Source organism: Marmota monax, unplaced genomic scaffold (genome assembly GCF_021218885.2).
Source record: "Marmota monax isolate L192 unplaced genomic scaffold, Marmota_monax_Labrador192_F-V1.1 WCK01_AAM20220418_F8-fsc00019, whole genome shotgun sequence".
NCBI classification, from domain to species: Eukaryota; Metazoa; Chordata; class Mammalia; order Rodentia; family Sciuridae; genus Marmota; species Marmota monax.
In genome coordinates, this window is record NW_026695242.1 from 8174441 (window position 1) to 8202370 (window position 27930).

General features: G+C 57.4%; 1 protein-coding gene across 8 annotated transcripts in view; it reads right to left on the bottom strand.

The window, feature by feature from the left end:
* The window catches only part of Pald1 (phosphatase domain containing paladin 1), an 81660-nt gene that overhangs the window by 1770 nt on the left and 51960 nt on the right, over positions 1 to 27930 (bottom strand). For 6 of the 8 annotated variants that reach the window (XM_046419793.2, XM_046419798.2, XM_046419799.2 and 3 more), the window contains 12 exons: positions 27674 to 27825; positions 27238 to 27337; positions 27003 to 27101; positions 25217 to 25312; positions 24798 to 24926; positions 24112 to 24228; positions 23874 to 24029; positions 23389 to 23571; positions 22277 to 22417; positions 22018 to 22089; positions 18924 to 19064; positions 1486 to 1641 (listed from right to left, as the gene is read on the bottom strand). In XM_046419793.2, the coding sequence (XP_046275749.1) occupies positions 1486 to 1641; positions 18924 to 19064; positions 22018 to 22089; positions 22277 to 22417; positions 23389 to 23571; positions 23874 to 24029; positions 24112 to 24228; positions 24798 to 24926; positions 25217 to 25312; positions 27003 to 27101; positions 27238 to 27337; positions 27674 to 27825 (1542 nt within the window). Of the gene's footprint in view, positions 1 to 1370; positions 1642 to 1791; positions 2636 to 18923; positions 19065 to 22017; positions 22090 to 22276; positions 22418 to 23388; positions 23572 to 23873; positions 24030 to 24111; positions 24229 to 24797; positions 24927 to 25216; positions 25313 to 27002; positions 27102 to 27237; positions 27338 to 27673; positions 27826 to 27930 lie in introns of those variants that run through there. The other 2 variants (XM_058577984.1, XM_058577985.1) reach the window with 2 other exon arrangements.

The following is a 27930-nucleotide window of genomic DNA, read 5'->3' on the forward strand; positions in this document are numbered from 1 at the left end:
CTCTGCTCACTTCCCTGAGCCTTGGCTTCCTCCAAGCAGGTCAGTGGCCTCTACTCGGGAGGGCACAGGAGGACAGAGAGCTGCCCGGGTGGACCTCTGGGCACCCCAGTTGGGCCCAGGGGGAGGCTGGAGAAGGCAGAGGAACCCCGGGGCTGCATGTCGGGCTCCAGGCCTCTGCACCCACAGCTCCCTGGACACTCAGCATGCGGCCCCACTACCGAACACCAGGTCAGGCCCGGGCTAAACACCCAACAGCCTTCCCCTCCTCTCTCCCACCACCCTGGGGACTTAGAGTAAGTGGAATACGTCCTTCTTTCCTCTCCTGGGCAATGCTCACCCCCAGGCACCCTCCCAGGAGAGAGGGGCTGAGGGGTCCTGGGGCTGGAGCCTCGGTCCTGCCCAGACCAGCAGCTCTCCCTCCTCAGCATCCCCTCCCCCACACCCAGGCTCAGCTGGGAGGGGCTCGAGCTTCCTCCCAGCTCCTGAGTCCCAAGCAAAGCCCAAGACAGAAACCTCCTTGTCCCCACCCCCACGCTTCCACCCACCTCAGGGGCTGCAAGAGGAAGCTGGGCCCAGGCACGTCCACAGGGTGGCCCTGGTGTCCCCCCAGCTCTTGCTGACCCAACACCCACCCAAGGGCAGGAGGGCTCATTTCCTGTGCTTCCCCACCGCCATGTCCCAAGGACCACCCAAAGGCCTGTCCTCAGCAGTCCCCCTGACTGCCATATGAGGCTGCAGGGTCTCCCTGCCTCTGCTCCCCCACAGCTCTGAACCTACCAGCACCCCTGCCTGAACCCCCACACCTTCCTACCCACTCTGGCTGGATGGCCAGCAACTCCAGTCCTGAGTCCAAATTAGAGTCACCAGGCCTCTCTGGTGAGGTCTGGTGGCCTGGCTTCCTAGCAGAGGGTAAATGTAGGCTGCTCTGCTGAGGGGGAAGGAGTCCATCTCCTGACCTGGGGGTGCCAAGGCGTGAACTAAGTGTCTGTCCTAACGATGACCCTAAACAAAACTCCTCTGTGCTCGGTCTCCTCCTGAGCACACGTGGTGGGCTTGGGTCTGGCGGATGGCACTCAGTGTACCCAACGCCACCTTCTGAGTGGATGCCAACCACTAAGGTTATTCCCACTTTAGTGTTGGGATGGCAGGCTTGGAGAAGGGACCAATTTGTCCAAGGTCACAGCAGGAAGGAGGTGGCGGCAGGGACACCACAGCCCCACCCTTCACCCTGCAGGGACCAAGCGAGGGCTGAAATGATGATGGGCAATAATGATGTGCCCAAGGCCCTGAGCCAGCCAGCCACGGGCCACCCGGAGCAGGTTCCCAGCCCAGCAGGCGGCCACCGCTGCCTCCCATGGGACCTAACTCACCCCGCAAGTGCAGAAGACCCAGGGTAGGACAGATGACACAGTGCCGTCTCCCCGGGGTAGCCTGCCACCAGGTCCCCACCGGCAGCACACAGGAACAGGAGGACCGGCCTCTCACCTCCCGCATCCACGTGCTGAAGGGCCTCTGCCAGGAGCCGGCCTTCTCCAGGTGGAGGTAGGCGTTGAAGAGGATCAGGTAGACGTAGCGCTCCAGGTACTGCGCACTGCGCAGCCGCAGCCTCCGCGCCTCCTGCTCCTCCTTGGCGGCCTTTGCCTGGAGGAGAGGGCAGGCAGGAATCAGCATGGGCCCCACTGCCCCCCACAAACACGCACGCCCCATGCCCTGAGGCCCGGGCAGCTGGCCTTGCACCCAGCCCTCTCACCCCCCACAGGCTCCACCAAGCCTGCCACAGGTCTCTGATCAGGGAGAGGATGTGGCACAGCAGTTGTCCCTCTACATAGGCCTCAGGGGCCAGAGGGGTGGGGTCTCCCAACAGCTGGGCCACAGCTGGAAGTGCTTCCACTAGAATCAGAGCTGGAGTGGGCCTGCCCAGGGCCTGGGGACCAGCCCAAAGCTCCCAGGGTCCTGTGAGGCAGAGGGCGTGGCCAAGCTGGCTCCTGACCCCACCGGAGGCGCTCAGGGACCCTGGGGATGGAGGCATGGGGGAGGGCAGGGTATGCCAGGAGGAGCGAGGGGACAGGGCCACAAACTGGGCTCTGGCCCCAGTCCTGCCATTTAGGCCTCAGCTCCTGAGATTCCAGGGGAGGGTTTCTCAGTAAGGGGAGGAGCGACAAAGCACCTGGAGCCCACAGAGAGCCACCCGGACCCCTCCCCTGGGGACGCAGGACAGGCAGCAGGCCCTGCCCTCCCCCAGAGGCTCCTGGTCTGGTGGAGGAGGTGGGAGATGACGGCAGAGCAACCACAGCCCCTGAACTTCGGGACAAAGGATGTCGAAGGGGAGGTGGCACCCAGGTGGGTCAGGAAGGACAGCGGGCACATGGAGGCAGGAAGAGGACCCAGAATGTGTACCCACAGGGTGGACAGAGGAGGAGTGGTGGGGGAGAGGTGGGATGGGGAGGGCAAGGCCCAGACAGGAGTGAGGGAGCCAATCCAAGACTGGACCCAGCACACAGGGGGCTGGAGCTGAGTCAGGAGAGGTGGCACTCGCCTGTCATCCCAGCAGCTCAGGAGGCTGAGGCGGGAGGATCGAGAGTTCAGAGCCAGCCTCAGCAACAGCGAGGCCCGAAGCAACTCTGCGAGACCCTGTCTTTAAATCAAATATGAAAAAGGGCTGGGGATGTGGCTCCGCTGCTGAGCGCACCTGGGTTCAACCTCAGGTGGGCCGCAGGTGACTCTGGGGTTGGGAACGACCCCAAGGCTCCCTGAAGGACAGTGGCCGCAGCAGCGGGGACACGTGCCTGCTGTTCTAAGGATGGACTGAGCCTGTGCTCGAGAGTCCATTTTGCATAGAAATCAGGCAATAGACCAAAAAAGGAAAAAAACAATGTTGTTTTCCCTAAACGCAAACCACAGCCACCACAGGACCACCGCCCACCTCCAACGCGGCTACGTCACAGCGCACTGAAGAGGTGAGCACACCCCGCCTCGGGCTGCCTCTACCCTTCCCCAGACGCCACCCCAGGCCTGGGGCCCACCTAGAAGCCCTTTCTTAGAAAGGGGAGGAAGCCACCCACAGCTCCACTGGGCAAGAGCCACTTCAAACCATTTTTGATTAAAAAGCCCAGAAGAAATGTCCTGTGGGCACAGAAAGCTCTAGGTCTCAGCTGGCGGTGGACACAGCCCGCGCCCTCTGTGGCCTGCTCCCACAGGGACAGAGGCCTGCCTGGGCCAGGACTGGGCCTGAGGAGGATTCGGGTGGAGGCGACAGGGGCTCCTTCCGGGTCCTACGGCAAGGGTAGAATTATCCTAAACCCAGAGCTCTGCGCAGAGAGGGTGCCGGACACCCAGGGAGTGAGGGAGTGCTGTGGGCGCATCCTGTGCAGTCACAGGGCTGTGATTTGTACTGTGACCGTCTTCCTATCAGAGCCTTGGTCTCCTTAGAACCACCCACGCTCACGCTGCCTGGGCAGGAGTGGCGACCACCTCCTGGGGATCAAAATAGCACGGCTGTTTTAAGAGTTTTCCAGTTTTCCAGGCTGTCATTAGCTGCACGGCAGCGGGACAAGCTTCCTCGTCTGCCCAGACGGAGCCTAAAATAGAACAGGGTCACCAGGGGCAGCCAGGACTCTGAGCACTCGAAGCCCCTCACCCCTCGGGTCTGCCTGGCCTGAGGCAGCCCAGCACTGCCAAGGTGGCTCTCTTGATGCTCTGCTCTTTGCTGGGCCACCAGAAAGAGGCCCACTGGGCAGGGCTGAGAGCCCCCAGGTTGACACGCTGAGCATGTCACACCCAAATTGAACGACCGGACCCTGACATTTTCTCAGAGCAATCCCATGCAGGAGGTGGGCCTTCCCGTTTTGCAGCTGGGGCTCAGCAAAGTTAAGAAACTGCCCAAAGTCCCAGAGTTCTGCGCTGCAGGGCATGAACAACACCCAAGTTCTTCCTCTGGCCTCTTTACCAGGGCCAAGCCAGCCCCTCTTGCCTACATCCTCTGGGCCTTCTCCCACTCTGTTCCTCCTCCCTGGATTGTCCTTCCTCTGCCTGGCCCTGCCATGTACAGCTTGTCCCTCCGGGCCTGGGGCAGGGCCCCTGAAGCCTGTTCTGAGTCCTCCACCCTGACCCTCCACGGCCCCTCGCTCTCAGCCTGAACCTTTTCACTCATTCCACGGTGAGGACCGCGTACCAAGGCAGGCTCTGCCTCCCCAACCACAAACCCAGCAGACAGGCGCTGGATTATAACCACTGCCCCCTCCAGGGCCAATCTGCAGCAGGTGCTCAGGTGGTCAGTGACACCCCTCCCGAGGTCATCTCCTATCCACAGCACCCAGTAGCACCCAGAATTGGGATCCTAGGCAGATGCTGGGACCCCCAGTTACAGCTCCACGCAGCCGCCTAGGAAGCACCTCTGTGGATATCGGTCAGGCCCCAAGAGACCCCCACGCACGCCCCAGATCTGCCACATCCACAATTTGCCCATCTTAGTGGCAACGATGACCTCTCAGCAGCTGGGGTTGAGTCGAGACCCCTCCTTCCCATCTCCCCCGGCCCCACATCCACAGTCAGGGAAGCCCACCGGCTCCACTTTGAGAAGTTCCCAAGGCAGCCTGCCTCTCGCTGTCCTGGTCCATGTCAGCCCCCGCCTGGCCACCCTGTACCGACTCTACTCCGTTGTCTATTCTCAACACGCTGAGCGAGCATCTCTGCTCCAAACCCCACAACGGCTCTCCCCTGGTTCCCCCTGTGCTGGAAGCTGGAAGCCCACACAAGGTCTGCCTTCTGGCCCTGAACCCTCTGACCTCCTCCCCTGCCCCCCGGCTCCCTCGCTCTGCCCCTTAAAATCACCAGGCTGCTCCTGCCTCAGGTCCTCTGCACATGCTCTATCCTCTCCCTGGAATGCTGTTCCCTCAGATGGTGGCAGGGCTGCACCCTCACCTCCTCCCAGTCTGTCCAAATGCCACTGTGGTTGAGCCCTGTCTGCCCACCCTATACAAAACTGCAATCCCCTTATCCCACCCCTCCCCCTCTCCTCACTGCTTCAGCTCCCGCTGTCCACCATGCCACAAGTCTCCCTCCTTGGAGCACAGACTCCCCAAGGGAGAGACTGTCTTCTGTCTGTGTGGCATTCCAGCACCCAGCAGTACTGACACTTGGAAGGTATGTGCTAAATGCTCAGTCGATGGCCAACTAGGGCTGGGTCTCGTGTCTCCGAGAATCCCAGCCTCGCAGGGTGCTCAGCACGGCCCACACCACCCCTCTGCTTTCCAGAACAGGCGGAGGTCAGGGGGTGCAGCCCTGCCATGGCCACCTGGAGAGCCGGCAGCAGAGCCCACGCAGGAGCCACAGCCTCCTGCCCACGCTGGCCTGGCCAGAGGCGGGCCAAGCTCAGGCTCGAGGAAGCAGGAAGGCCAGCCAGCGAGGCCAGGCCCAGGTCCGTGTCGACAGCCAGACTCTCCCTTCCCCACCCCGGAGCTCCCCCGTCCCCCACTTCACCTCCTGAGTGGGAGGACACATGAGCTGGTGGCCTCTGCTCCCAGCCCTCAGAAATGGCCAGGGCTACAGGGCAGGTCCCCACCCTTCCCCCAGGACAAGGCCAGCCTCTCCTCGTCGGGCGAGCCCCCCCACTCCATCAGCCCTGTCTCTGGGGGCTTCCTCTGGCACCGCCTGGCACCGGGGCCTGAAGCACAGGAGCTTTCTGTACCTGGGCCCTGGGGGGAGAACGTGGCCTCAGCGCATGTGGGCATGGTTTTCCAAAGACACCATATTCTATTTCTTACGGACAGTGAAGCCACCGATCTGGTGCCAGGCCTCTCCGCCTGCTGTCCCCAGAGCACCCCCGGCCAGGCACAGGGCTCCACCCAACACATGATGCCCACTCCCCATGCATGACCCCCCAGTGAGCCTGAGGTTGGGCACCCTGCCCACACGCCCTTACCCACTCCCACTTCACACAGCGTCAGGGCTGGTCCTCACCACCGCTCTTCACGGTGAAAGAGCAGGGCTAACGACCCCAGGTGACAGAGGGGAAACCAGGACCAGAGGCCAAAGCAACATGCCAAGGCTGCTCAGGGAGTCACCGGCAGAGCTGGGCCCGGAACCCAGGTTTCCAACCACCCCCAGGGCACTTCTCGTCCCTGGAGAAGAACCCCGTCTTGGACGACCAACAGCAGGGACCAAGAAAGCACCAGGCAGCCCAGGTCTCCAACGCCCTGACCGACCTTCCACCCGCTCCCTGCAGACACCTCTGAAGCCCCGGCTGGCGCCAGGAAGGTCCTGGAACCAGGCTAGGGGAGGCTGCCTCTGCAGCAGAAGGGACAGCAAGTGCAGAGGAGGGTCTTCCTGGGTGGGGGTTGGACCCGGGGCCCCAGGGGATGCTGGAGTGGAGTCTAGACCCCTCCAATCCCCAGCAGGAGGGGACGCTCTGGCTCAGCCCAAGACGGGAAGGCAGGGAAGCCAGAGGGCTCGCAGCCCACGCCCTGCACCCGCGTGCAGGAGCACACATGTGCGTATACACGCGCACACACACACACGAGCGCGCCCACAGATTCTGTTCCAGCGGCTGCCCTGACCCACTGGCTCTGTCCTGGGCCGAGTGGGCAAGCCCAGGAAGCAGCCTTTCTTCTGTCATGTTTGGTGGGACCCTCACAGCACTCCAGGGCTCCTCTAGTTGCCCAGGACGGGCCCTGGAGACACGTTACCTTTTGGAAAGGTGTCTCCAGGGAACAACTTTGGCCACTCCAGGGTCTTTTGTTGTTGTTGTTGATAGACTTTTATTTTATTTCTTTATAACTCCAAGGTCTTAGAGAGGCTGACAAAGACCTCCACGCAGAGCCCATCTTGCTTATTTTTGGGAGGTGGGGGAGATGCCAGGGATTGAACTCGGAGGCACTCGACCACTGAGCCACACCCCCAGCCCTATTTTGCATTTTATTTAGAGACAGGGTCTCACTGAGCTGCTTAGTGCCTTGCCATTGCTGAGGCTGGCTTTGACCTCGCAATCGTCCTGCCTCCGCCTCCTGAGCTGCTGGATCACAGAGTGCACCCCGGCGCCCGGCTTGCTCATCTCCTTCCAGACCTTAGTCCTGTGGCACTGGGCCGACTCACTGACCCCCCAGCAGCTCCTCCGTGTGCAGACCCCACACCAACCCTGTGGCGCACCGGGAGCAGCCGGGGGCTTCCCTGCTAACCCTTCCTCTTTATGCTACCACAGAATGGCCCCTGGCTACAGCAGTGCAGAGAAAGGACAGGCCAAAGTGTTGGCAGAGGGGCTCCGGTCCTGCCGCCAGCCAGTCCCAAAACGTGCTCGGCCCTCCATTTCTGCCCCAGTGAACTGGCCTAATGAACCCACCCCATCTCACCAGCAGCCTGAGGCCCAGCAGGAACAAAAGGTGGGCCTCAGAAAACTGCTCCCAGTCACACAGGACAGCTTCACAGACTGCCTCTCGGGCTGAGGGGTGGGTTCCGAGGCAGGGGGCTCGCCGAGCAGGCACAAGGGCCCGGGACCTTCCACCCCTGCCCTGCAAAAACAACCCCCCCCCCCCGAACCTACATCTGAGACCAAAGGACGTGCCACGCCCCCTCCGTGGCTCGTCCTCCGTGGCTGCCTTCACCTCAGCTCTTCCTCAAACTCCTCTGGAGGAAACAGGGGACTCAGAAAGCTGCTTCAAACACAGAACACCAAGAGTTCACGCCCCGGCCCACACAAGGAAAGTGAGGCGGGCATCACTGATCCCAGCAGGGCTTCCTCCAAGGGCCATGACCTTGGTTTATGTCACAAATGTCTCCCCCTTTCCAGGCCCAACAGGAAACGACTGATCCACCAGACTGTGTCACCCTGTGGGCCTGTGGCTGTCTTGGCATCCCCTCAGCCTGGGCCCTCCGTCCCTATCTCACCAAATGGCTTAGTCCAAAGGGTTTTCTTTCTCTCTTTTTTCCATTTGAGGCAGTTCTTAAAATTCCCTGAGAACAGCACAATGGCATGTGCTGGTAAGCCTGGCAACTCGGGAGGCTGAGGCAGGAGGACCACAAGTTTGAGGCCAGCCTGAGCACCTTAGAGAGGCCCTATCTCAAAAGGAAAAATAATAATAAAAAGGGCTCGGTGGTAGAGTGGCCCTGGGTTCCATCCCCAGGGCCGCCACACACACACACACACACACACACACACACATTCCCTGAACATTCTGGCCCCTCACACAGCTAGGGTGACCAGGCTTGGCCATCGCCATGAACAGTGGAGAGGGCATCACTGTTGGCTGCAGCCCCCAAAGCCACGCAATCCTGAGTCAGGCTAAAAGAGGGACGGAGACTGTCATCCCAGGGCGGCTCCATCCCAGTGAAGACTGTCTGCGGGATCAGCCTACCACCTCCAGCCCTGTCCTGCCGCCTCTGCTCTGCAGCCCGAGAAGAGCCAGGACCGTGGCGTCCCCCCCTGACAAGCTAGGGGAGGGTAGGAAGAGGTGACGCTGGCCTCCCGGGGGCAGGGTGGCACAGAGAGGGCCGCATCCGGGAACTGGGTCTGGGTCTCACCTTCTCCCTGCCACCCCCAGCTGTGTTCCTGGGCACACTTGGCCTAAGGACGGAGACCTCTCTCCCCCATAAATGCAAGACCAGAGCTAAGTGGGAGCCTGCCTGTCGTCAGACACCAGTGCAGAGTGAGGACCCGGCTGTGAGCACCTGGGGCTGGTGCTGAGCTGCTGGGAGACGTCGGGCCCCTGGCCTCCAGCACTGGTCTGCAGCCGTCCCTGGCTCCCCCTTCCCTCACCATCCAACATCTTTCCTGTTTTACTTAGGCAAGTGCCTCCCAAACTGACCTGTCCTCTGAAGATGGGGAAATCCAGGGGAAAAGCAACCACCTGCCTTTCTGACCCAGAGAGGGTGGTCTCTCAGGAACTGTCAGTTAATTGCCACAGTTAATTAAAGAAGAAACGAGGAATGAGCAGATCGCCATTCTGCAAATTACGAATGGTCATCCCCCCCTTTTTTTTAAAGCAGTACTAGAAATTGAACCTAAGGAGACTTTACCACTGAACTGCAATCCCAGCCCTTTTCTGGTCCCGTTAAGTTACCCAAGCTGACCTCAAACTGAGATCCTCCTGCCTCAGCCTCCCAAGCCACTGGGATCATAGGCTGCACCACCACACCGGGTCCTGCAAATTCCAAATTAAAGAAGAAATTCAAGTGACGTACACCGAGGACACCAGTCACAACAAGAGCAAGGGCAGGGCCTCCAGGCCCTGGCACCACCTGTAACTCTTCCAACTATTCCAGACAAAGATGGAGCAGGAACTGGTACAAGCCTGTGACTCCAGAAGTCTACAGGAGAGAGGGGCTGAGCTAAACCCAGGATGCCACTGGCAAGGTCAGCCTTGGGAAGCCTGGTGATGACCAGCTACTCCCAACAAATGTGATCCAGGGGGAGAGGGAAGAGAAGAGCTTTTGAGATGAAAAGGGCCTTGGGCGGGGGAGGGGCTGAGTGGTAGAGTCCTTCCCGCATTTAGAAGCCCAGGTTCCCTTCCAGCTCCCAATAAGTAGGCAAATCCACGAGCCTTAAGGGCCAACCGACCATATGTAACAGGTGGCTCTCGTGTGGACCTGCTCCCAGGACAGACTCAATGAGACCAGTGAGCAAATCTCAACACTGACTCAACATCTGATGATAAGAAACTGCTAATTGTTTTAGGGGAGACACTGGTGTCCTGATTATCCTTTTTCAAAAGATCACCTTCTCTCTCTCTTTTTTTCTTTTTTTTTCTTTTTTGGTACCAGGCATTGAACCCAGGGGCACTTAACCACTGAGATACACTCCCATTCCCTAGCCCCTCTTTATATTTTATTCAGATACAGGGTCTCACTAAGTTGCTTAAGGCCTTGCTAAGTTGCTGAGTGCCGGGTTTCTGTTCTCGAGACCAAAAGGCTCAGGGGTCACTCCAGGTAAACTGGGCTAACTGGGCTGCACAAAATTACCACATAAGAGACACAAGTACCTTTTTCTCTGGGGTAGCTGTGACGGCTCCTCTGACCTTAAGGGTCCGAAGGAAGAAAGAGAGGGAGAGCATGTGCTGACCCCTTTTATTGAGGAGAAGCCATTCAAATGAGGCACGGGGTCAGGTTTCAGGGGGCTGAGTCTATCTTCATGATGTCCACTGTCAGCAGGTTGACTGACACCTGGGTAGGCCACAGTAAAAGAAGGGGACACACACAAGGCACTTCCATGGAAGATTCTGTCCTAAACAGGGCAAGGGGTTATATTACAAAGGAACAGGTGAGCAAAGCTTCACCCATGGGACTGTAGGAAGACAGTCACTCGAACCCTAGAAGAGCGGGACAGTCTAGCAGCATGGATGCCTGATGCCACATCGCCCAGCAGGGGAGTTAACTCAGTCACCTGCAGAGGCTGGTTTTCCATACTGAGGCTGGCTTTGAACTCTGGGTCCTCCTGCCTTAGCCTCCGGAGCCACTAGGATTACAGACATGTGCCACCACACCCAGCAAGATCACCTCTTTAGGGGCACGTGCTGAAATATTTACAGAGGAAATGCTATGCAGGCAGGCACTTGCTTCATAGTGACCCATGCTGAAGAGGAGGTGATGGGGACCTCCCACAGCCAGGAGGTGGCATACCAGGGCCCCTGGGGCTTTCCACTTTGAAGTTTTCTGTTTGAAAATTTCCAAAATAACTTTTTAAAAATAAAATAAGTTCCTACCTTTCAAGGTAGTCAATAATGCTACTTTTAAGGATCAGGCTTCAGAAATAATCCCCGTGGGGCTGGGGATGGGGCTCAGAGGTAGAGCCCTTGCCTAGCACATGCGAGACCCTGGGTTCGATCCTCAGCACCACATAAAAACAAATGAATGAAATAAAGGTATTGTGTCCAACTACAACTAAAACAAAAATGAATAAGTAAATTTATATAAGAAGGAAGGAAGTGATCGCCACGGGTAAAGGAGCAGCATGTACTTGGACACCCCACCCCAGGAAACACCTGGAAAGGCCATCCACAGAGGAACCGCAGGGGACATAGGACATTCCCACAGGGCTGCAGGTTACGTGGATGTTAGTATGACACGAAGACCATGAAGGGAGAGACCATTCATGCGCGGCCCCTCCCGGCCCCCAGAAGGCAGGCTCGGCTGGCCTTCCTCGCAGGCCCAGGGCAGGCGGGCAGGGGGTGGCCACGCTGGGGAGCCCTGTTGAGCGACACCACCCAGGTGCGGAATCCCGAGGGCCATCATAATCCCGCCCACCAGAGAAGGTAGGCGCAAGCGCACAAAGACCAGACAAAAAGGCAAAAATTGGATGCCCACAGGCCCCAGGGCCCTGGAGGCCCGGCTCTCCCGGGGCCTCGCCACGCTCTCCGGGGGCTCCGGCGATGCTGCGCTCCCCACAGCTCTACGCCAGCCGCCACCCGCGGGCCTTCCGATCGCCTTGCAAGCCCGCCCTGGAGTGGGGCTCCCCTCTCCCATGTGGGAGCACTGGCCGCACCTCCACTGCCCGCCCAGCCCTGCAGGGCCTTCATTGCTGGAAGCAGACAAAGGCCAAAGGCCAGGGGCTGTGCTCGCCCACTCTTGGCCAAGACGCTGCCGCTCAGGGGCGCTGATGGGCGGAGGGCCAGGGAGCCAGGAGCTGCCTGCAGTTAGGGGCTCAGAGTCCCAAGGCTGTGATCTCTGGGGAGGACACTTCAGGTGGACAGTTCCCAGGCAGTGGAGCTGACGGAGGTGACACCAGGCCTGGGCTCAGGGCCACATCCATCCCGAGGCTGCAGGAAACCCCAGAGGGCTGACCAGCACCCCGGCCACTGTGTCCAGAGAACTGCAGACCCACTGGAGGTCACCTAGGGACCTCTGGTTTGAAACCAGAAGGCAGAGGTTTGAATGAATAGCCAGACACCTGGGGAGACCCAGGGCTGCCCACTTCCAGAGGAGCGGTTCCCTGGAGGGCAGCCGAGCTACAGCCCCACTAGAGCCTCAGCAAACCTTGCCACCCACGAGAGCAACGCGGAGGAGACCCCAGGGTCAAGAGCAAAGTGGACAGGAGACAATTCAGGGGTGAGGACCTGGGCCTCTCATCCTGCTCTACCACCAACTCGCAGGGGACCTTGGGCACTCTGCCCGCCCACTCCAGGCCCCCCAGCCTCATCTTTAAACAGACGCCAGGTCTCTCCACAGCCTTTCAGCACTGGATGCTGAGGGTCAGTGGGGGCATTGTGAAACCAGGAGGGGCCCCCTGGGGCACCCTCAGAGCCCTCTGTGCTTAGCACCTACTAGGCATGAGGCAAGTCCTGCTCCTCTGGTCCCCAAGGACTTCCTCATGCCACCCCATGGGAAGAGCAGTATCGCCCAGCAGGTGGGAACACAGGTGGTCAGAGAGTCTCCCCTCTCATGTACAGAGCTGGCCTGAGGCCCCTTCTAACCTGGAGGCAGCTGGGACCATGCAGGTCATCACCCTGACCTCAGGCAGGACCTAGGTCCAAGCTGGGACATGCAGGTCACCTTGGAGGAGGCATTCGGCCTTTCTGGCCTTATAAAGGAGACAGAAGCCTGGTGGCCGGAACAGCAATCCCCAAGCCCAGGCCCTGGACCGGTTTTCTTGCGGCCACCAGAAATTAGAAATATAAACATTTCCAAGGCTTCTATTCTGACATGACATCCTTCTAACTTTTTTGTTACTAAAATATCCTTTTTCTCTTTTGGTGGCAGGGAGGGTACCGGGGATTGAACTCAGGGGCACTTGATCACTGAGCCACATCCCCAGTCCTACTTTGTATTTTATTTAGAGATAGGGTCTCATTGAGTTGCTTAGTGTCTTGCCATTGCTGAGGCTGGCTATGAACTCACGATCCTCCTGCCTCAGCCTCCTGAGCCACTGGGATTACAAGTGCCAGGCAAAATATCCTTTCTTCTATGAAACACCAACTCAGATGCTAACTGGGGTTTTAAATGGTTGTTTCCTCTAGGAATCACAGTGACTCAAGAGGCTGAGACAGGAGGATTATAAGTTCAAGGCCAGCCTTGGCAACTTAGTGAGGTTCTGTTTCAAAATAAAAAGGGCTGGGGGTGTAGCTTAGTGGTATAATATCCCTGGGGAATACCCAAAGAAAATGTTTGTATCCTCCTTTTCTTTAAAAGGATGTATTAAACAAAATTAGACACTAGCAATCCTAAGGAAGTCCTTTCTTTAAAAAAAAAAAAAAAAAAAAAAAAGGTCTGTGATAATCAGGCATGGCTCAGTGGTAGAGCATCTGCCTGGCTCACTACCAGAAGAAAGGGAAAAAAAAAAAAGTAAACTGGTCTGTGAGGTCCAAGCCCTTCCAGGTCCTGCCTTATTCTCTAGCAGCACTTCCAGAATCTGCGACTGGGTGACTGCAAAGATCTGCCTGCTAAAACTCCTTGGATCAGAACCATATGGAATTCCTGTCCCCTTGTCAAGTGTTGGCAATGAATTAGTGACAGCCTCAACAAAGTGGCCTTATTTGTCTGGCCCCAAGCCAGGTCTCCTGCCCTCCCCAAGCCCAGGCCTAGAGGGCGCTAGTGAGGAGAAAAACCTCCTGCGTCCCTGTGCTAGTTGGCCCCTGCAAAGAAGGGCGAGGCTTGGGGGCTGAGCCCTCCACAGGCTCAGGGACATCAGCAGGGGCCTGTCAGGGGAGGAAACCAGGACTGCGCTCCAGAGGGCCTTGCCTGACCCCCAGGGGAACTCGAGCCTGACACAGCCTTGGCTGAGACTTAAACCTGGAGCTACAGGAACAAAACCCTGGCTAGACCTTAGGGCCTGCTGCCTGCAGTGGCCTGTCAAGGGTTTTGAGATACTACCAGCTGTGACTACTGGAACCCAGAGCTCTAGTCTGGCTGGAAAGTTAGTCACGTCTTTCTTGCGGAGCCCCAGCTGACAGCATCCCGGAGGAGTACAGAGGACACGGCGCCATGTTCTGGGCACACAGGACCATTCCCAGGGCGGGACAGAGAGCTGGACTCCAGCACCTCTTCACCATGGCTCCCAGCTGTGACGGGAAGGGCAACAACACAACAGCGGCCACTGTGGCCAGCAGGAATCGTGCCCGAGTGGTGCGAGGCATTCACACTCCTCACCCATCCTCACCATGCCCCTGTTCATCAGGTGCCATGATGGTCCCACCTCGGGGCCAAAGAACCTGGGCCATGAGTGTTTCCAGAAGAGACTCAAACCCAGATACTCCAATTGCCGAGCCTCCTCTCTCTCCATGTGATCCCAGAGAAGGTTAGGAAACTCCCAGAATTGAAATATCTTGTCGACATGGAGAGAGGATGCCAGAAAGAGAACTGTGTTACCCTGATATCAAAATTAAGCAAAGGCTTCACAAGAAAGGAAAAGACAGACCAATAATGCTTGTGAATATACATACAAAAATCCTCAGCCAAATGCTAGCAAACTGAATCCTGCACGTATGTGTCCAGTCACAACGCCACGACTACAAGCACTTATCCCAGGAATATAAGGCTGGTTTAACCCCTGAAAATCAATGAACACAACAAGCTGTGTATCAAAAGAATAAATGACAAAAATTATACATGGCCCCCCCACATCACGGAGGGTAATATGCTTTACTCAATTTCTGCTAACTTAAGTGCTAATATCACCTAAAAAAATATTTTCACAGAACCATCTAGAATAGTATTGACTAAATATCTGGATATCATGGCAATACCTAAAATTCTGATACATAAAATTGAGCATCACAAAAACACAGGCATAAATCTTCATGACCTTAGAGTAGGTATGACATCAAAGCACAAGCAACACAAGAAAAAAACAGATATTGAACTTGGTCAAAATCAGAATCTGCTGTGCACTAAAGGATCTTATCAAGAGAGTGAAGACAACTCACAGAATAGCAGGAAATTTTTGCAAATGATATCTCTGATAACAGATTGATGTCTAGAAGATATAAGAATGTCTAGACTAATGAACAAGGCCTACTCAATTAAAAATGAGCAAAGGACCTGAACAAACAACTCACCAAGGAAGCTATACGAATGATCAATCAGCTCATGAAAAAATGCTCAACCCCAGTGGTCAAGGGGGAAAGGAAACCAAAACCATGACCAGTTTACACTTCACACCCAGGAGAATGGCAAGAATCAAAAAGAAAGACAAGGGGCTGGGGTGTGGTTCCGTGGTGGAGCGCTCACCCAGCATGCACAAGGTCCTGGGTACCATCCCCAGCACCGCGAAAAAAGAAAAAAGAAAAAAAACCACAATGACTAGTGTGTTGGCAAGGACAAGGACAGGGAGACGTCAGAACCTTCACACAGGGCTGGTGGGGATGGGAAATGGTGGAGCCCCTGTGGAAGACAGTTTCAAAGTTCCTCCGAAGGTTGAACTTAGAATGACCACAGGATCCAACCAATCTACTCTGAGGTTGTATTATTGTGATTCATAGTTTTTGCTTTCCATATACAGTTACTGGATCATAATTTGCACTCCAAAGTGGGCTACAGAAACTAGAATTTCTTCCCCAAGGCAAGTCATAGAAACTATATAGAAATCCTAACTTACCCTTGATAGGTAGCAGAACACAAGAGCCTTCTCGTTCCAGAGGGTATCTGGAGGAGTGCATCCCAGAGACATCAACAGGAGGGCAGAACACACAGTGCTGGGGTCCCCACCCAGCCTACAGCAATGCTGCCTGTGCACTAAGGTCTCCGGAAAACCCCAAGGACAGGCCACTGAGCACATGGACACTCCTGGAAGGTGATGCCCACGGAGGACCCGGAAGCTGCATGTCCTTTCTCCCAAACCTCAGCCAGTGCCTCTCTGGGCCCGGGAGCTGCTCAAGCCATTCATTAAGCCCAAGGAGGAGGTTGTGGCGTTTATATCCTGTCCATCAAAAGCTCAATTGAACCCCTGGGGCTCATGAATGGCAGGAAGGGGAGGGGACAGTCTTGGAGCTGAGCCCTTAACCCATGAGATCTGGTATCTCCAGGTAGATCAGAAGATGCCTGGCTGGTGTCATCTGCACTGGGTGTCGCGGTGAGAACAGAGGGGAAAACTGAGCTTTTTAATTTTTCCCACACACAGGCATATCTCCAAGATAAATGAAAACATGCCCACACAAATACTTTCACACAAATGTTCACAGCCCACGACTCAAAACAGTGAAAAAGTGGAAACAACCCAAATGCCTGTCAGCTAATGAGTAGATAGCCAAAACATGAACCTTCCACACAATGAAATATTATTCTGCACTAAAAAGAAATGAAGTAGCCAGATACAGTGAGTGGCACACGCCTCTGATCCCAGCAACTCAGGAGGCTGAGGCAGGAGGATGATAAGTTTGAAGCTAGCCTCAGCAACTTGAGAGACCTGACTCAAAATTTAAAAATTTTAAAAAGGGCTGGGGGTGTTTCTCAGTGGTTATGCACAGCTGGGTGTAATCCCCAGTACCAAAAAAACCCATAAACCTAACTAGAGTAGGCAAATCCACATAGGCTCAAAGTAGACTGGAGATGTGGGGCTGGGGGAGAAGAGACTGCCAGCAGGTAGGAGGTTTCTTTCTGGGGTTCTGAAAATGTTCTAAACTTGATAGTGATGGCTGCACAATTCTGTGAATGTACTAAAAACCATAAAATGGTAGACTATAAATATGTGCATCGCATGGTGAGTGAACCGTACCTCAATAAAGCTGTTATAACAAAGAGAAAGAGCAAGAGACTAGGGCAGCTGGTCCCCAGTGAGGTCCCAGCCTCTGGGAGCTGTCAGACATCCAGACCTGGAATCAGAGACCCTGGAGTGGGCCCAGCTTAGCAAGGGGCCCAGGGGCCTCTGAGGGTCACTGAAGGTGGAGACCCTGCATATGGGATGTGGTTCTCAGCCTTAGTTACAGCTGGGGAATTTGAAAAACAAGACCCATGCTGGCCTCACAGCAGACCAACCAAACTGAACTCTCCTGGGATGGATCCCAGGCCAGGGTATGTTTTAAAGCTCCCAGGTTAACCTCCTGCGCAGGCAGGCAAGGCCCCTGCACTGGGGCATGTCTCAGGCCCGCCTCACTTCAGCACCTTGAAGAATCGACCAAAATTTAGCTCACTGACACCACCTGGTGGTTACACCAGAGAATGACTCTACCCTTGGCCTCTGACCCCTTCAGGGGCCCTGGGATGAGGCTGGGGATCCCCATCCTCCCACTGCAGAGGTCAGCACCACTCTGGCACTGGGAATGGGATGGGTGGCCTGGTGGGAAGGACCCACAACACTCCCTGCTCCACCCTGTGTGTGTCTCACAGTGGACATCCTGGGTTGCAGGGCTCAGAGGCCTATGAGTTTTAGAGTCAGGGATACAGAGAAGGAGACTCTTGGCAGAGCTCAGCCAGCATGGGGCGGTGTCTATGGTATTTTGAAGCAGGTCTAGGTATTACCCCCAACCCTCCCCACTTTTCTCTAGTACTAGGGATTGAACCCAGGGCCTAGGACATGCTAGGCAAGCACTCTACCCCTGAGCTGCATTTCTATTTTATTTTGAGACAGGGTCTCAAAATTACAATACAGGCATCCACCGCTGTGCCCAGTTTTAGCCACCCCCTTTGGCCTCCCTGGGCCTCTAGCTGCAGAAACATCTGGAAGCCTGAGACCTTTACCCTCTGCCAGTGAGTTCTTAAAGTGAAGGAGCTCAGCCTCTTGACTCGGTGGCAGCACGAGAGACCAGGGCTAGTGGGACCCAAAAGTAACCCAACAGAAGCCCCAGGGTACAATTTAACCACAGGTTCTGGAGAAAACACGTGTGTCTTACCAAAGTACACCAAGTCCATTTCAGAAGCTCCTTATCCACCTTCCCCTCCCCACACTGGCAGCCCCTTAAGTCTGCAAAACCCTCTCCCAGCTGACCTCTGATCTTATCCGACTCCCAATGCTGTGCCTGCCCCATGACCCTGAGCAAAGTCTGGATCACTACTCATCTGTCCCACCTGCAGGCTGAGGCACGGGGCTGGCTTGAGGCTATGGGTGGAAGCTGTCCCTGAGAATCACAGACCAGCAGCACAGAACACGAGCTGGCACCACGGGAGCTCTCACCCCACCCCTGGTGGCCCCTCCCACCCGAGCACCCCACTGTCTCAGCAGCCAATCCAATCCCAGGCCGGGGGAAGCACAGAAATGGGCAGGTCAGTGCACCCCCTGAGGCCTGAGGCTGCGATGCCCAAGTGACCCCTGGTCCTGTGATGGCAGGTGGGTGAGCCAAGTGTGACCGAGCTGGGAGCATGGGGTCCAGAGGGCTGGACACAAGGGCACACTTAGATAGGATGAAAATCCATATTTTTACATGAAATCCAAACTGTTATAGAAACTTCATTTTTATAATTTAGTGAGTTGTTCAAAATTAATTTGTGGGGAGGGAAGGGACTGAAATGGAGTCAAATCAAATTCCATGCCTGTGTGACTTTGTCAAAATGAACCCAACTACTCTGTGTAACTCTAATGCTCTAATGAAAAATTCATTTTTAACTGAGCAGACCAAAGAAAGGGGCCAATGGGGGCCAGGCCCAGTTCCAGGGCAGCAGACTGTGTCCTGGGGGCACTGGCGGGTAAATGCTGACCTGATGGGCCCGGCAACCACTCCCAGGCCCTGAAGACTCTGCCATCTACCCGACTCTGACCCAGGCACACCGGGTCCCCATATCCACAGAATAGAGAGTCAACGCTGGGCCCGGGTAGGTGCTCTGCCTGGCCTCATTCTCGATGGGCCCCGGGGCGAAGCGGTCAAGTCTTTTTCGTATCACCCCTGCACACGCCCCAGGGACAGGATCAGCTCGGGGTTGGGGTTTCCCTTTCAGGGATCACCTCTGCTTCTGGAAGATGGAAACGTGACCAAGAGCAGAGGGTGAGCCTGCGATACCGCCAGCCACCTCACACCCCATCAGCCACCATGGGGGCTGGGCACATCTGGAAGCACACCTGGGCGGGTGAGGCTCACCTGGCGGTAGGTGCAGATGATGATTTCCCGCAGGTGATAGTGCATGGGTGTCATGGTCTCACTGACTGTGTCCAGCGCTGCATCCACCTCCTTCTTCATGTGGTGCCCATCAGGCAGCAGCTGCACCACGTCCATCACCACCTGGGCCAGAGGAGGGGGAGGAGCACAGGAGAGACAGTGGGGTGGGGGCCCCCAGGCTAGGCAGCTGGCTCAGCCCCCTCTGAACGGCCACCCCAGCCTGAGGCCAGGCCCTGGCTGCAGAGCCCTGCTGGCCCTCTCTCAGGCAGGGACTGACAAGGTGGGGTCCTGAGCCTCTCAGGCCAGGCTCCCAAAGTGTTGTATTTTGACCTTTGGTTTCTGCTTAGGGGCTGTGCCCAGGGCCTCGGACCTGCCGGTCAAGCGCTCCACCACTGGGCCGCAATGCACGCAGTTCACGTTGCAGTTTCTGCACAGTTCTTAACATGGGTACCGAGACTCTAAAAGGCCACGTACTGTGATCCTGTTTCGGCTATGCCAGTGGCTTTCCAGCTTACAGTCTGGAGACACTTTCTCTTACGAGGTCAGCAAATGCTAAGCCCTGCCATGGGGAAGGGGCAGGTGGTGAGCCGCTGCGCGATCTCAGCTCACAATTCCGCATCGTGTACGTGACACGCACGCACACTCCAGAACTCTAATCTATATAGCGGACAACTGTCTCACGCTGGGCTGGGAAGACAAGGAGATGTGGGAAACAGCAATGTTGGAGCCCTTCGGGCCCTTTTCCTGCCCCACAGGAAAGTACCAGAGAGTACCCCTTGACTCCCAGGAAAACTGAGGCTGTGAAGGTCACTCCACGGGGCAGGGCTCTTCTCCTCCCAACAAACCCCCTTCCAAATCTGCCCTCATCACACCCCTCCAGCCTGCTCCTCCAGACCTCTAACACCTTCGCCTCTTCAGTCCCTGGCTGGTGTCCCTGCCTCAGCCCTGCCCTCCTGCTCCCTAGACCAAATATGACACTCTCACATTTATATGAAAGTCAGATGTCACCCAGGGTCTTGGTCTCCTTGGTCTCCTGGGGGCTCCATGCACTCAGCACACAAAGGCCCCACCCTGCCTAGCCCCTCCCTCCCGAGGCCCACTCCAGTGCTCACGTTCACGTCTTGGCCCCACAAAGCTGGGGCAGTCTGCAGCACCTGCTTGGTGCACACCACCAGCAAGCGAGGGAGGGACATGCACAGCCCCATCCCAGGGCAGGCCCCCCTGCTCCCAAATGTCTCAGGAAGCTGGCCCAGGGCTGGGCAGTCTGCAGGACTGGCATGACAACTAGGCATTCAGCTGGTACATAAACCTCATCCATGGGGTCAAGAGGTTTCCAACAACAGCGCCAGGGCAGAAAGGCCAGTCCCTCAGCGAGACTCAATGTCCAGTTTTCCACATGCAAAAGAATAAAGCGGGGCCTACCTCATACCACATACGCCAATCACCTTGGTGGATCAAACACCTACGTGTGAGGGCTAAAACCATAAGTCTTAGCATAAAACACACAGGAGCTTCATGACATTCGATTTGCTTTGATTTCTTGGATATAAAACCAAAAGCCAGCCCAACAAAAGCAAAAACAGACAAATCGGACTTCATTAAAATTAAGAACTTGTGGGACTGGGGTTGTGGCTCAGAGGTAGGGTGCTTGCCTAGCATGTGTGAGGCACTGGGTTCAATCCTCAGCACCATATAAAATAAAATTTTTTTTTAAATTAAGAACTTATACATCAAGGGACACTACCAAGAGAGTAAACACAAATCTGATACGGGATCAATATGTAAAGAACTCTGAAAACTCAACAAGACAACCAATTCAAACACAAAGAAATGAACAGACACCTCTCCCAAGAAGACACACAAGTGGCCAACAAGCCCCAAAAAGCTGCCCAACGTTAATCATTAGGATAGTGCAAATCAATACCCCAAGAGAAGGCTGAGGCAGGAGGATCACGAGTTCAAAGCCAGCCTCAGCAGCTTAGTGAGGCCCTTAGCAACTCAGCAAGACCCTATCTCTAAATAAAATACAAAAAAGGGCTGGGGAATAACTCAGTGGTTTATCGCCTCTGGGTTCAATCCCCAGTGGAAGGAAGTGGTTGGGGGTGGTTAACAGAGGGCTAGGAGAGGGGGCGACTGGGGAGTTACAGTTTTATACGGCAAAGTCTCTGTTTTACAACATGAAAGAGTTAGATGGACAGTGGTGATGGCTATACAACAATGAACGTATATTTAATGACATCGAACTGTACCCTTAAAAATAGTCAATTTTCTTTCTTTTTTTTTTTCTGTTACTAGGGGTTGAACCAGGGATACTGAGTCACATCCCCACCCCCTATTTTATTTTTTTATTTTTTATTTTAAGACATGGGCTGGCTGAGTTGCTTGGGGCCTTGCTAAGTTGCTGAGGCTGGCTTTGAACCTGCATCCTCCTGCCTCACCTCCAAAGCCCCGGGGATTACAGACATGTACCACCGCACCTGACATAAACGTTCTATTACGTATATTTTACCACAATAAGAAAAGAATCAGAAAAACAGACAGAAAAAGAGAAAGGAGAGGCCCAGGGAGGAGGAGGAGCTCCGCAAAGGCCCAGAGCCCCACGGAGCACCCCCAGACCCACCGCAGGACTCCTCTCCCCTTCCCAGACAGGTGAGGGCCCTGTGGAGGCCCAGATGTGGGCTGCAGCCAGGGGCGCAGGGCAAGCTGGCCAGGGAGCAGGAGCAGACAGGGACATTAGCTCCTGAGGGAGGCGCCACCTCCTGGTGGTATCTAGATGACTCGCTGCAGGGTGACAGCCGATACCTGATGACAGAACCTGAAGTGTCGGGGCTGTCCATTCAGCACCCCGACCTGAAGCAGGAGAAGGACCAGGGCAGTGGGGCCCAAGCTGGGTCCCAGGCGCCTGATGGCGGTCTTCAACCTCACCCAGACGAGGACATGTCCAGTGACCCGCCACAGGGCCCCAGAGCCGAAGAGGAGACAGCAATGGGGAGAGCTCTGAGGAACACCCCCAGACCCACCACAGGACTCCTCTCCCCTCCCCAGGTGCCCCCAGGACCCCGCGGGGCACACTCACCTGAAACTCTCCCTTGGTGAACTTGGCATCTGGCACACTCACCAGCTCCTCCTCGCCCACCTCCGGGCAGCCCTGAGGGAGCACAGCAGCTGACCTGGGGCACCCCAGCCTCCCTCCCCCACGCCAAGGCCCTGCGGGGGTCTGCCAGGGCCAAGGCACTGTCTGCTCCCTGTGGCTTCCTGCCACGGGCAGCGTCCTCGGGACTCCAATGCCCACCACTGCCAGGCAGACCCGTCCTTATGCAAGAGGCCACACGTACTTGGATGCTCCAGAAGGCCAGCACGGCCACCACCATGGCCGTCGTGGTCCGGCCCTGGCCACTGAGGCAGCTGAACACGAAGCCGGAGCCTGAGTCCTTGGCAAGAGCAGCCCGCAAGGCCTCCAGCAGGCAGTCGAAGTCCTGGGTGGGAGGGCACAGCTGAGGGTGGGGCCTCCTGGCTGCTCAGACTCCCAGCATGGCACCCCCTCAGACGGCAACCCCAGGAACGGCCCGGCCCACAACTTTGCACATGCGCACACGCGGCTCATTTGGCACCCGAGACCGCGTGTGTGTGAACCGCTGCACCCTGGTGCAGTCATACCGTCCCCACCCCAGGGACCGGATGTGTGAGCAGACACAGCACACTGGGGGCTCCAGTTGCCCACCCCTACCCAGCAGGTCATGCCAACCCCGTGTCCTGCACCCCTGCCAACCCAGCTGGACGAGGCCAGGTCCCCATGCAAGGGCAAGGTCCTGAGCTCAGACTGCTGCTGCCCTCAGCCACCAGGGGGCCACACACCACAGGCAGGAGCCGTCAACAGGGACATGTGAGCCTGGGTAGCATCGAAGCGTGTCCAGAGGCGCACTGTGACCCCTACACAACACACGTCAGGCACATACCATGAACACACCCACGTACCTTACACACAGCCTACACTTCCTAGGAACACACATCTGTCACAAAGCCACAGCGGCCACACAACACTGCTTCAGTCACACTAGCCCGTCATGATGTTCTCCTACACGAACCCCACGCAGCTCCCCTAAACCCAACCTCTGCCTCCCAGATTCCACAGAACCTGCAAGGCACACGTAGGTACCCTCCACAGGGGCCCCATGCCCCATGCACACGCCCCATCAGACACCTGCACATCCTGTAACACGCAGTACACACGCTGCAACATGTGATCAATATGTATGTGTCCACACTCACACACACACACACCCCTAGAAAACGGTGTGAATGAGCCTCTTGGGCTAAATCTCAAGGCCTCAGGAGACAATGTGAGGCCCAGTGCTGAGTTGGGCTGGTCTCCCCACCCTGAGCCCAGGCGTGGAGGTAGGGGTCACCTGGTGTGCCCCCAGCGGCCTTGGCCTGCCCGGCCCCTCACCTCCTCACGGGGGGCACAGAAGTCGGGCACGGGGATGCGGTGGTAGGTGAGGCCGGGGCAGGCTCCGTGGTGCTGGCTGAAGACCTCCCGCATGGTGAGGCACGTCTGGAACCGGGGGCTCGGTGGGCCCTTCGTGTCGGGGGACGTCGAACTCAGGTGGGCCTTCAGCTGGGTCTCCAGGGCCTGGCACAGACAGACAGAGGGAGAGGCTGCTGAGGCAGCCTGCAGCGACCTTGAAGGGCCACAGCCTGCTGCCACGGTGACCAGGCTGGCTGCCAGGGGCTTCCCTGACCCCCGGGAGCCCTGGGGCCAGGAAGGCGGCCAGGGCCCTGGAGCAGGAGTCCTAAACCAGCTGCTCCTGAGACGCCCCCAAGGCCTCGGTTTCTCCATCTGTAGCAGGAACAGGGGGCCCCTGTAAGACCCTCCTAAGCCACGTTCCAGAAGGCTCCAAGGCAGGGGAATCAGAGCAGGAGCAGGAAACTCACCTCCAACTGGTCGGGGAGCAGCGCTGGCCCGGGCAATGGCAGACTGTGGGTGTGGCCATCACACTGTAGCACGGCCTCCTGCCGCAGGTTGACCCAGACCACCTGCCGCAGCTTCCTCTTGGCATCAGTCAGGTAGGCCAGGATGCTGCCCAGGGCCTGGGGGCGGAGGCCATCAGTGAAAGGGCCCAGCCACACCCTGCCCGCCCCCCATGTGGGGCCCAAACCCCAGGAGCATCACCTTGGCGCTGGGTTGGGCTGTGCCATAGATGGGCATGCGGGGCACTCGCCGGAAGTTGGCCACGTCCATCTCCCTGATGGTGCTGAGAGCATCCGGAGAGACAAGGTCATCGGCCTCCTGTGGGGAGGGCACCGAGTCTGGGACCTACCGCAGCCAACCGCAGCCACCGAGGGTCAGAACCCGCCTGTGGTCCAGAGGGAGGCTCCACCTCCCCCGCTGACAGAGCCCCTCTGCACACCCAGAGCTTCCCCAGCGCCCCAGCGGGGACAGGAGCCAGGGCAGCCACTCCCCAGAGGAGGAGGCTGAGCTCAGAGAGGAGAGCTGGGACCAAGGGACCGCGGCCCAGCACCCTGCCTCCCTCCAAAGTACGCAGGTCTGAAACTAAGAAAAGGGACCAGAACAGTGGCCCGAGGGGCTGCAGTCATGGCTGGGAGGTAGAGCGCTCGCCTGGCGAGTGGGAGGCCCTGGGTTCGACTCTCAGCACCACATGTAAATAAATTAATTAAATAAAGGTCCACTGACAACTGAAAAATAAAATAAATAAAAAAGGAAGAGTGGCCCGATCCTGGGGCCTGAGGAGGCAACTGCTCACAAGAGGATCCTGCCACCCCATGGGCCACGCTTGCCCCAAGCCCGCAGGGTCCCCCAGCCAGGCCCACTCCCACTCCCTTCAGCCAACCACTCACCAGGGAGCCCTTGGCGATGAGGTCCCTGGGGGCCGCGGGCCCCGCGGGGCTCAGTGTCACAGGCAGGCGGTAGAGCTCAGGGTGGGCACAGAGCCAGCGGCTGAAACTGAGGGCAAGGGCCAGGGGGTACTGCGGCCCAAGGCAGAGAGACGGGCACTCAGGGCGCAGCGCCGGCCCAGCTCTCCTGCCCGCCCCAGGAGAAGGCCAGCACGGGGACCAGAGCGCGGCGAAGGAGGCCGGATGGCGCTGCCACCACGGCAGAGGCCAGAGGGGTCAGGCCCAGGAACCACTCTCCCACGGGTCCCACGCTTCCGCCTTCCTGCGGACCAACACAGCAACCGTGCCCCCACCCAGCTCCGTGGGGTCCCTGACACCCGTCACTCTGAGGGGGGGACATCTGGAGGAGCCCCCAGCCCCACCTGCTCGTGGAGATAGTAGTTAAACAGGATCAGGTAGAAGTATCGCTCCAGGCTCTGCAGCGCCCTCTGCTGGACGTCATGCTGGCCACCGCTTCCCTAAAAAAGGGCCAGCAAGGGAGGGGGCAGGTGCTAAAAATGGGGTTTCTCAGGCGACCCACTCTCCATGCCTGGAAGGATAGGAGGAGTTAAGCCTGGGAAACCCCAGAAGACAGTCTCCCTGCTTCATACCACAGTTCTGCCAGGTTGGAAGTTCTCCTGTATGTCTAACTCTATCTCATTTGCTATGGTTACCGGTGGGGCCAGGAGAGGGGCTGGCAACCACACCAGGCCCCGCCGCTCTGGTGCTGACCTGCCTCTCAGCCTGGGGGGGCGTGGGGGCTACCGAGCTCTCCTCTGAGGCCACCCCCATCTTGTCCATCCTGTTCCGCGTCCTCTGTGCTGCAGGGTCAAGTGTTCAAACCCTTTCCTTTCTTCAGAGAGGGCCTTCTTTAAGAACCAGGGACCCGAGCTGGGTGCAGTGTGACCTGTAAACCCAGTGGCTTGGGAGGCTAAGGCAGGAGGATCGTGAGTTCAAAGCCAGCCTCAGCAAAAATGAGGTGCTAAGCAACTCAATGAGACCCTGTCTCTAAATGAAACACAAAATAGGGCTGGGGAGGGGACTCAGTGGTTAAGTGTCCCTGAGTTCAATCCCTGGTACCGAAAACAAGTAAATAAATCTCAAGACAAAGACCAGGTAGCCACACAGGGACCAGCTAATGCTGTAAAGTTACAACAAGCAGAAGGTAAACTGTGTGTTGGCAACTTAGGCCAGAGAACCTAGACACCTGCTCCCAGAGCTGTGCTGAATGGTGGTGACCTCTTCCTAATTTCTCAATTCTGTCAGAGAGAGCCCAGGGCCCAGCATCTTCCAGAAGCTGCAGACAGGACCACATCCTGGTCTCGACAAAGAGACCCCTGGAGCTTCATTCGTGAGGGGCGCTGCCGAATTCTGGATCTCCAAAGCCCGCCACAGGCCCTGTGCTATAGGCTCGGTCTCTTCCATGTTTAAGAAGTGGGCCAGGCCAGGTGTGGGGAGCCTTGTCCGTAACCCCACTGACTCGGGGCTGAGGCAGGAGGAGCGCAAGGTTGAGGCCAGCCTCAACCACAGTGAGACCCTGTCTCAAAATAAAAAATTAAAAAGGGCTGGGGCCATGGCTCAGCGGTAAGCTGCCCTGGGTCCCATGCCCAGCACAGGGCGGGTAGTGAGGGGGTAGGGAGGGCTATTATTAGTGGGAGGTGGGACCATGGGACCCCCCCCCACCTCTCCCTTTGCTCCCTGGCCATGACATAAGCGGTTTTGCTCCGCCACACATTCCTCCTGACTCGCCACAGATCTAAAAGGAACAGGGCCCTTCCATCATGGACTGAAACTTCCCAAATGATGATCCAAAGTAAACATTTTCTCTTTATAAGCTGATCATCTCAGGTATTTCATCATAGTAACGCGAGGCCAATGCAGGAACTTGAGGGATCTGGGAAGTGTCCCAGCTCAGGCCCCAGCCCCGGCAGCCTCCCTCCATCCTGTTTATCCTCGCAGCTCAGGGACCCGGTCAGGGAAAGTAAACTTCCCCTCTTTCTCGGCCTTCCTGCAGGCCAGCACCCCACCTCCCCTTCCTCTGGAAACTCCTTTTCTTGTGGGAGAAGCAGCCAGAGAGGTCGATCTCAAAGAAGCGGGTCACGGCGCTAACCAAACCTGGCTGCGGCCTCCCAGGAGGCCGGGGCCCCGAGCTGCCTCCCTGGGCCTCACCTGCACCCTGCTCTGGGTGGCTCCCAGCTGCCGCTGGCCCTCCAGGACCTCCTCCTTCAGATCATGCAGCTCCGCGCAGGCGGCGATGGCCCTGTCTACCTGGAGTCAGGGAGGGGCAGTGAGGAGGACGGGAGAGAGGACAGCGTCAACAGAAGACCGTGGGCAGGGAGAAGGCGTGAGGAGGGGAGGCCCCCTTGCCGTCCCCGCTGCCCTGCCCTGCCCGCCCCTCACTCACCTCCTCTACCACCTTCCTCCCCTGGGGCGCGGTGCAGAGGAAGCTCTGGACCACCTGGAACTGCTCCATGGGCAGCGGCCGGGTCTGCGGAGGGACGGCCCTGACAAGGCGGGAGGTTAGCCACTACTCAGGGCTCCCTAAGGCTTCTGGGACAGCTGTGCTGCCCACTGTCTCCCCTCCCACTGCCACTGGGAAGCAGGGGACTGTAGGCTCCTCCTGGATCCCAAAAGGCATTTCTCCCACTAGGGAACTGAGCCCAGAGAGGTCAAGTTCCTCTCCCCAGGTCACGCAGCAAATCTGTGACCAGCCAGGAAAGGAGCCCAAGCTGTGCCTCCAGGTTCCTGGATGTGCCCTCATCATCCTGGGCAGCCCTGCCCCCTCCTCTCCCCTGCTCATTCCCACAGCCCTTTGGGACTCCGGGTCCCAGGCCACTCACTCTGGCTGTGAGATCGTCCCACTGTGGTGAAACAGCACGAGGGTGCCCAGCACCATGCCCAGGTTGGTCCTGCCCACGCCTGACTGGCAGCTGAAGAGGAGGGCCGGTGGAGGCCCATGGGCGTCACGGAGCCGCAATAGGCTGGGGGTCTCCTGGGAACAGACCGTGGACAATAGGCAACAGCATGACCTGGAGACCCTGAGGCTGGGGCCAAGGCGAGGAAGGGCTCGTACACCAGCCAGCCCTGCCCCGCCGTC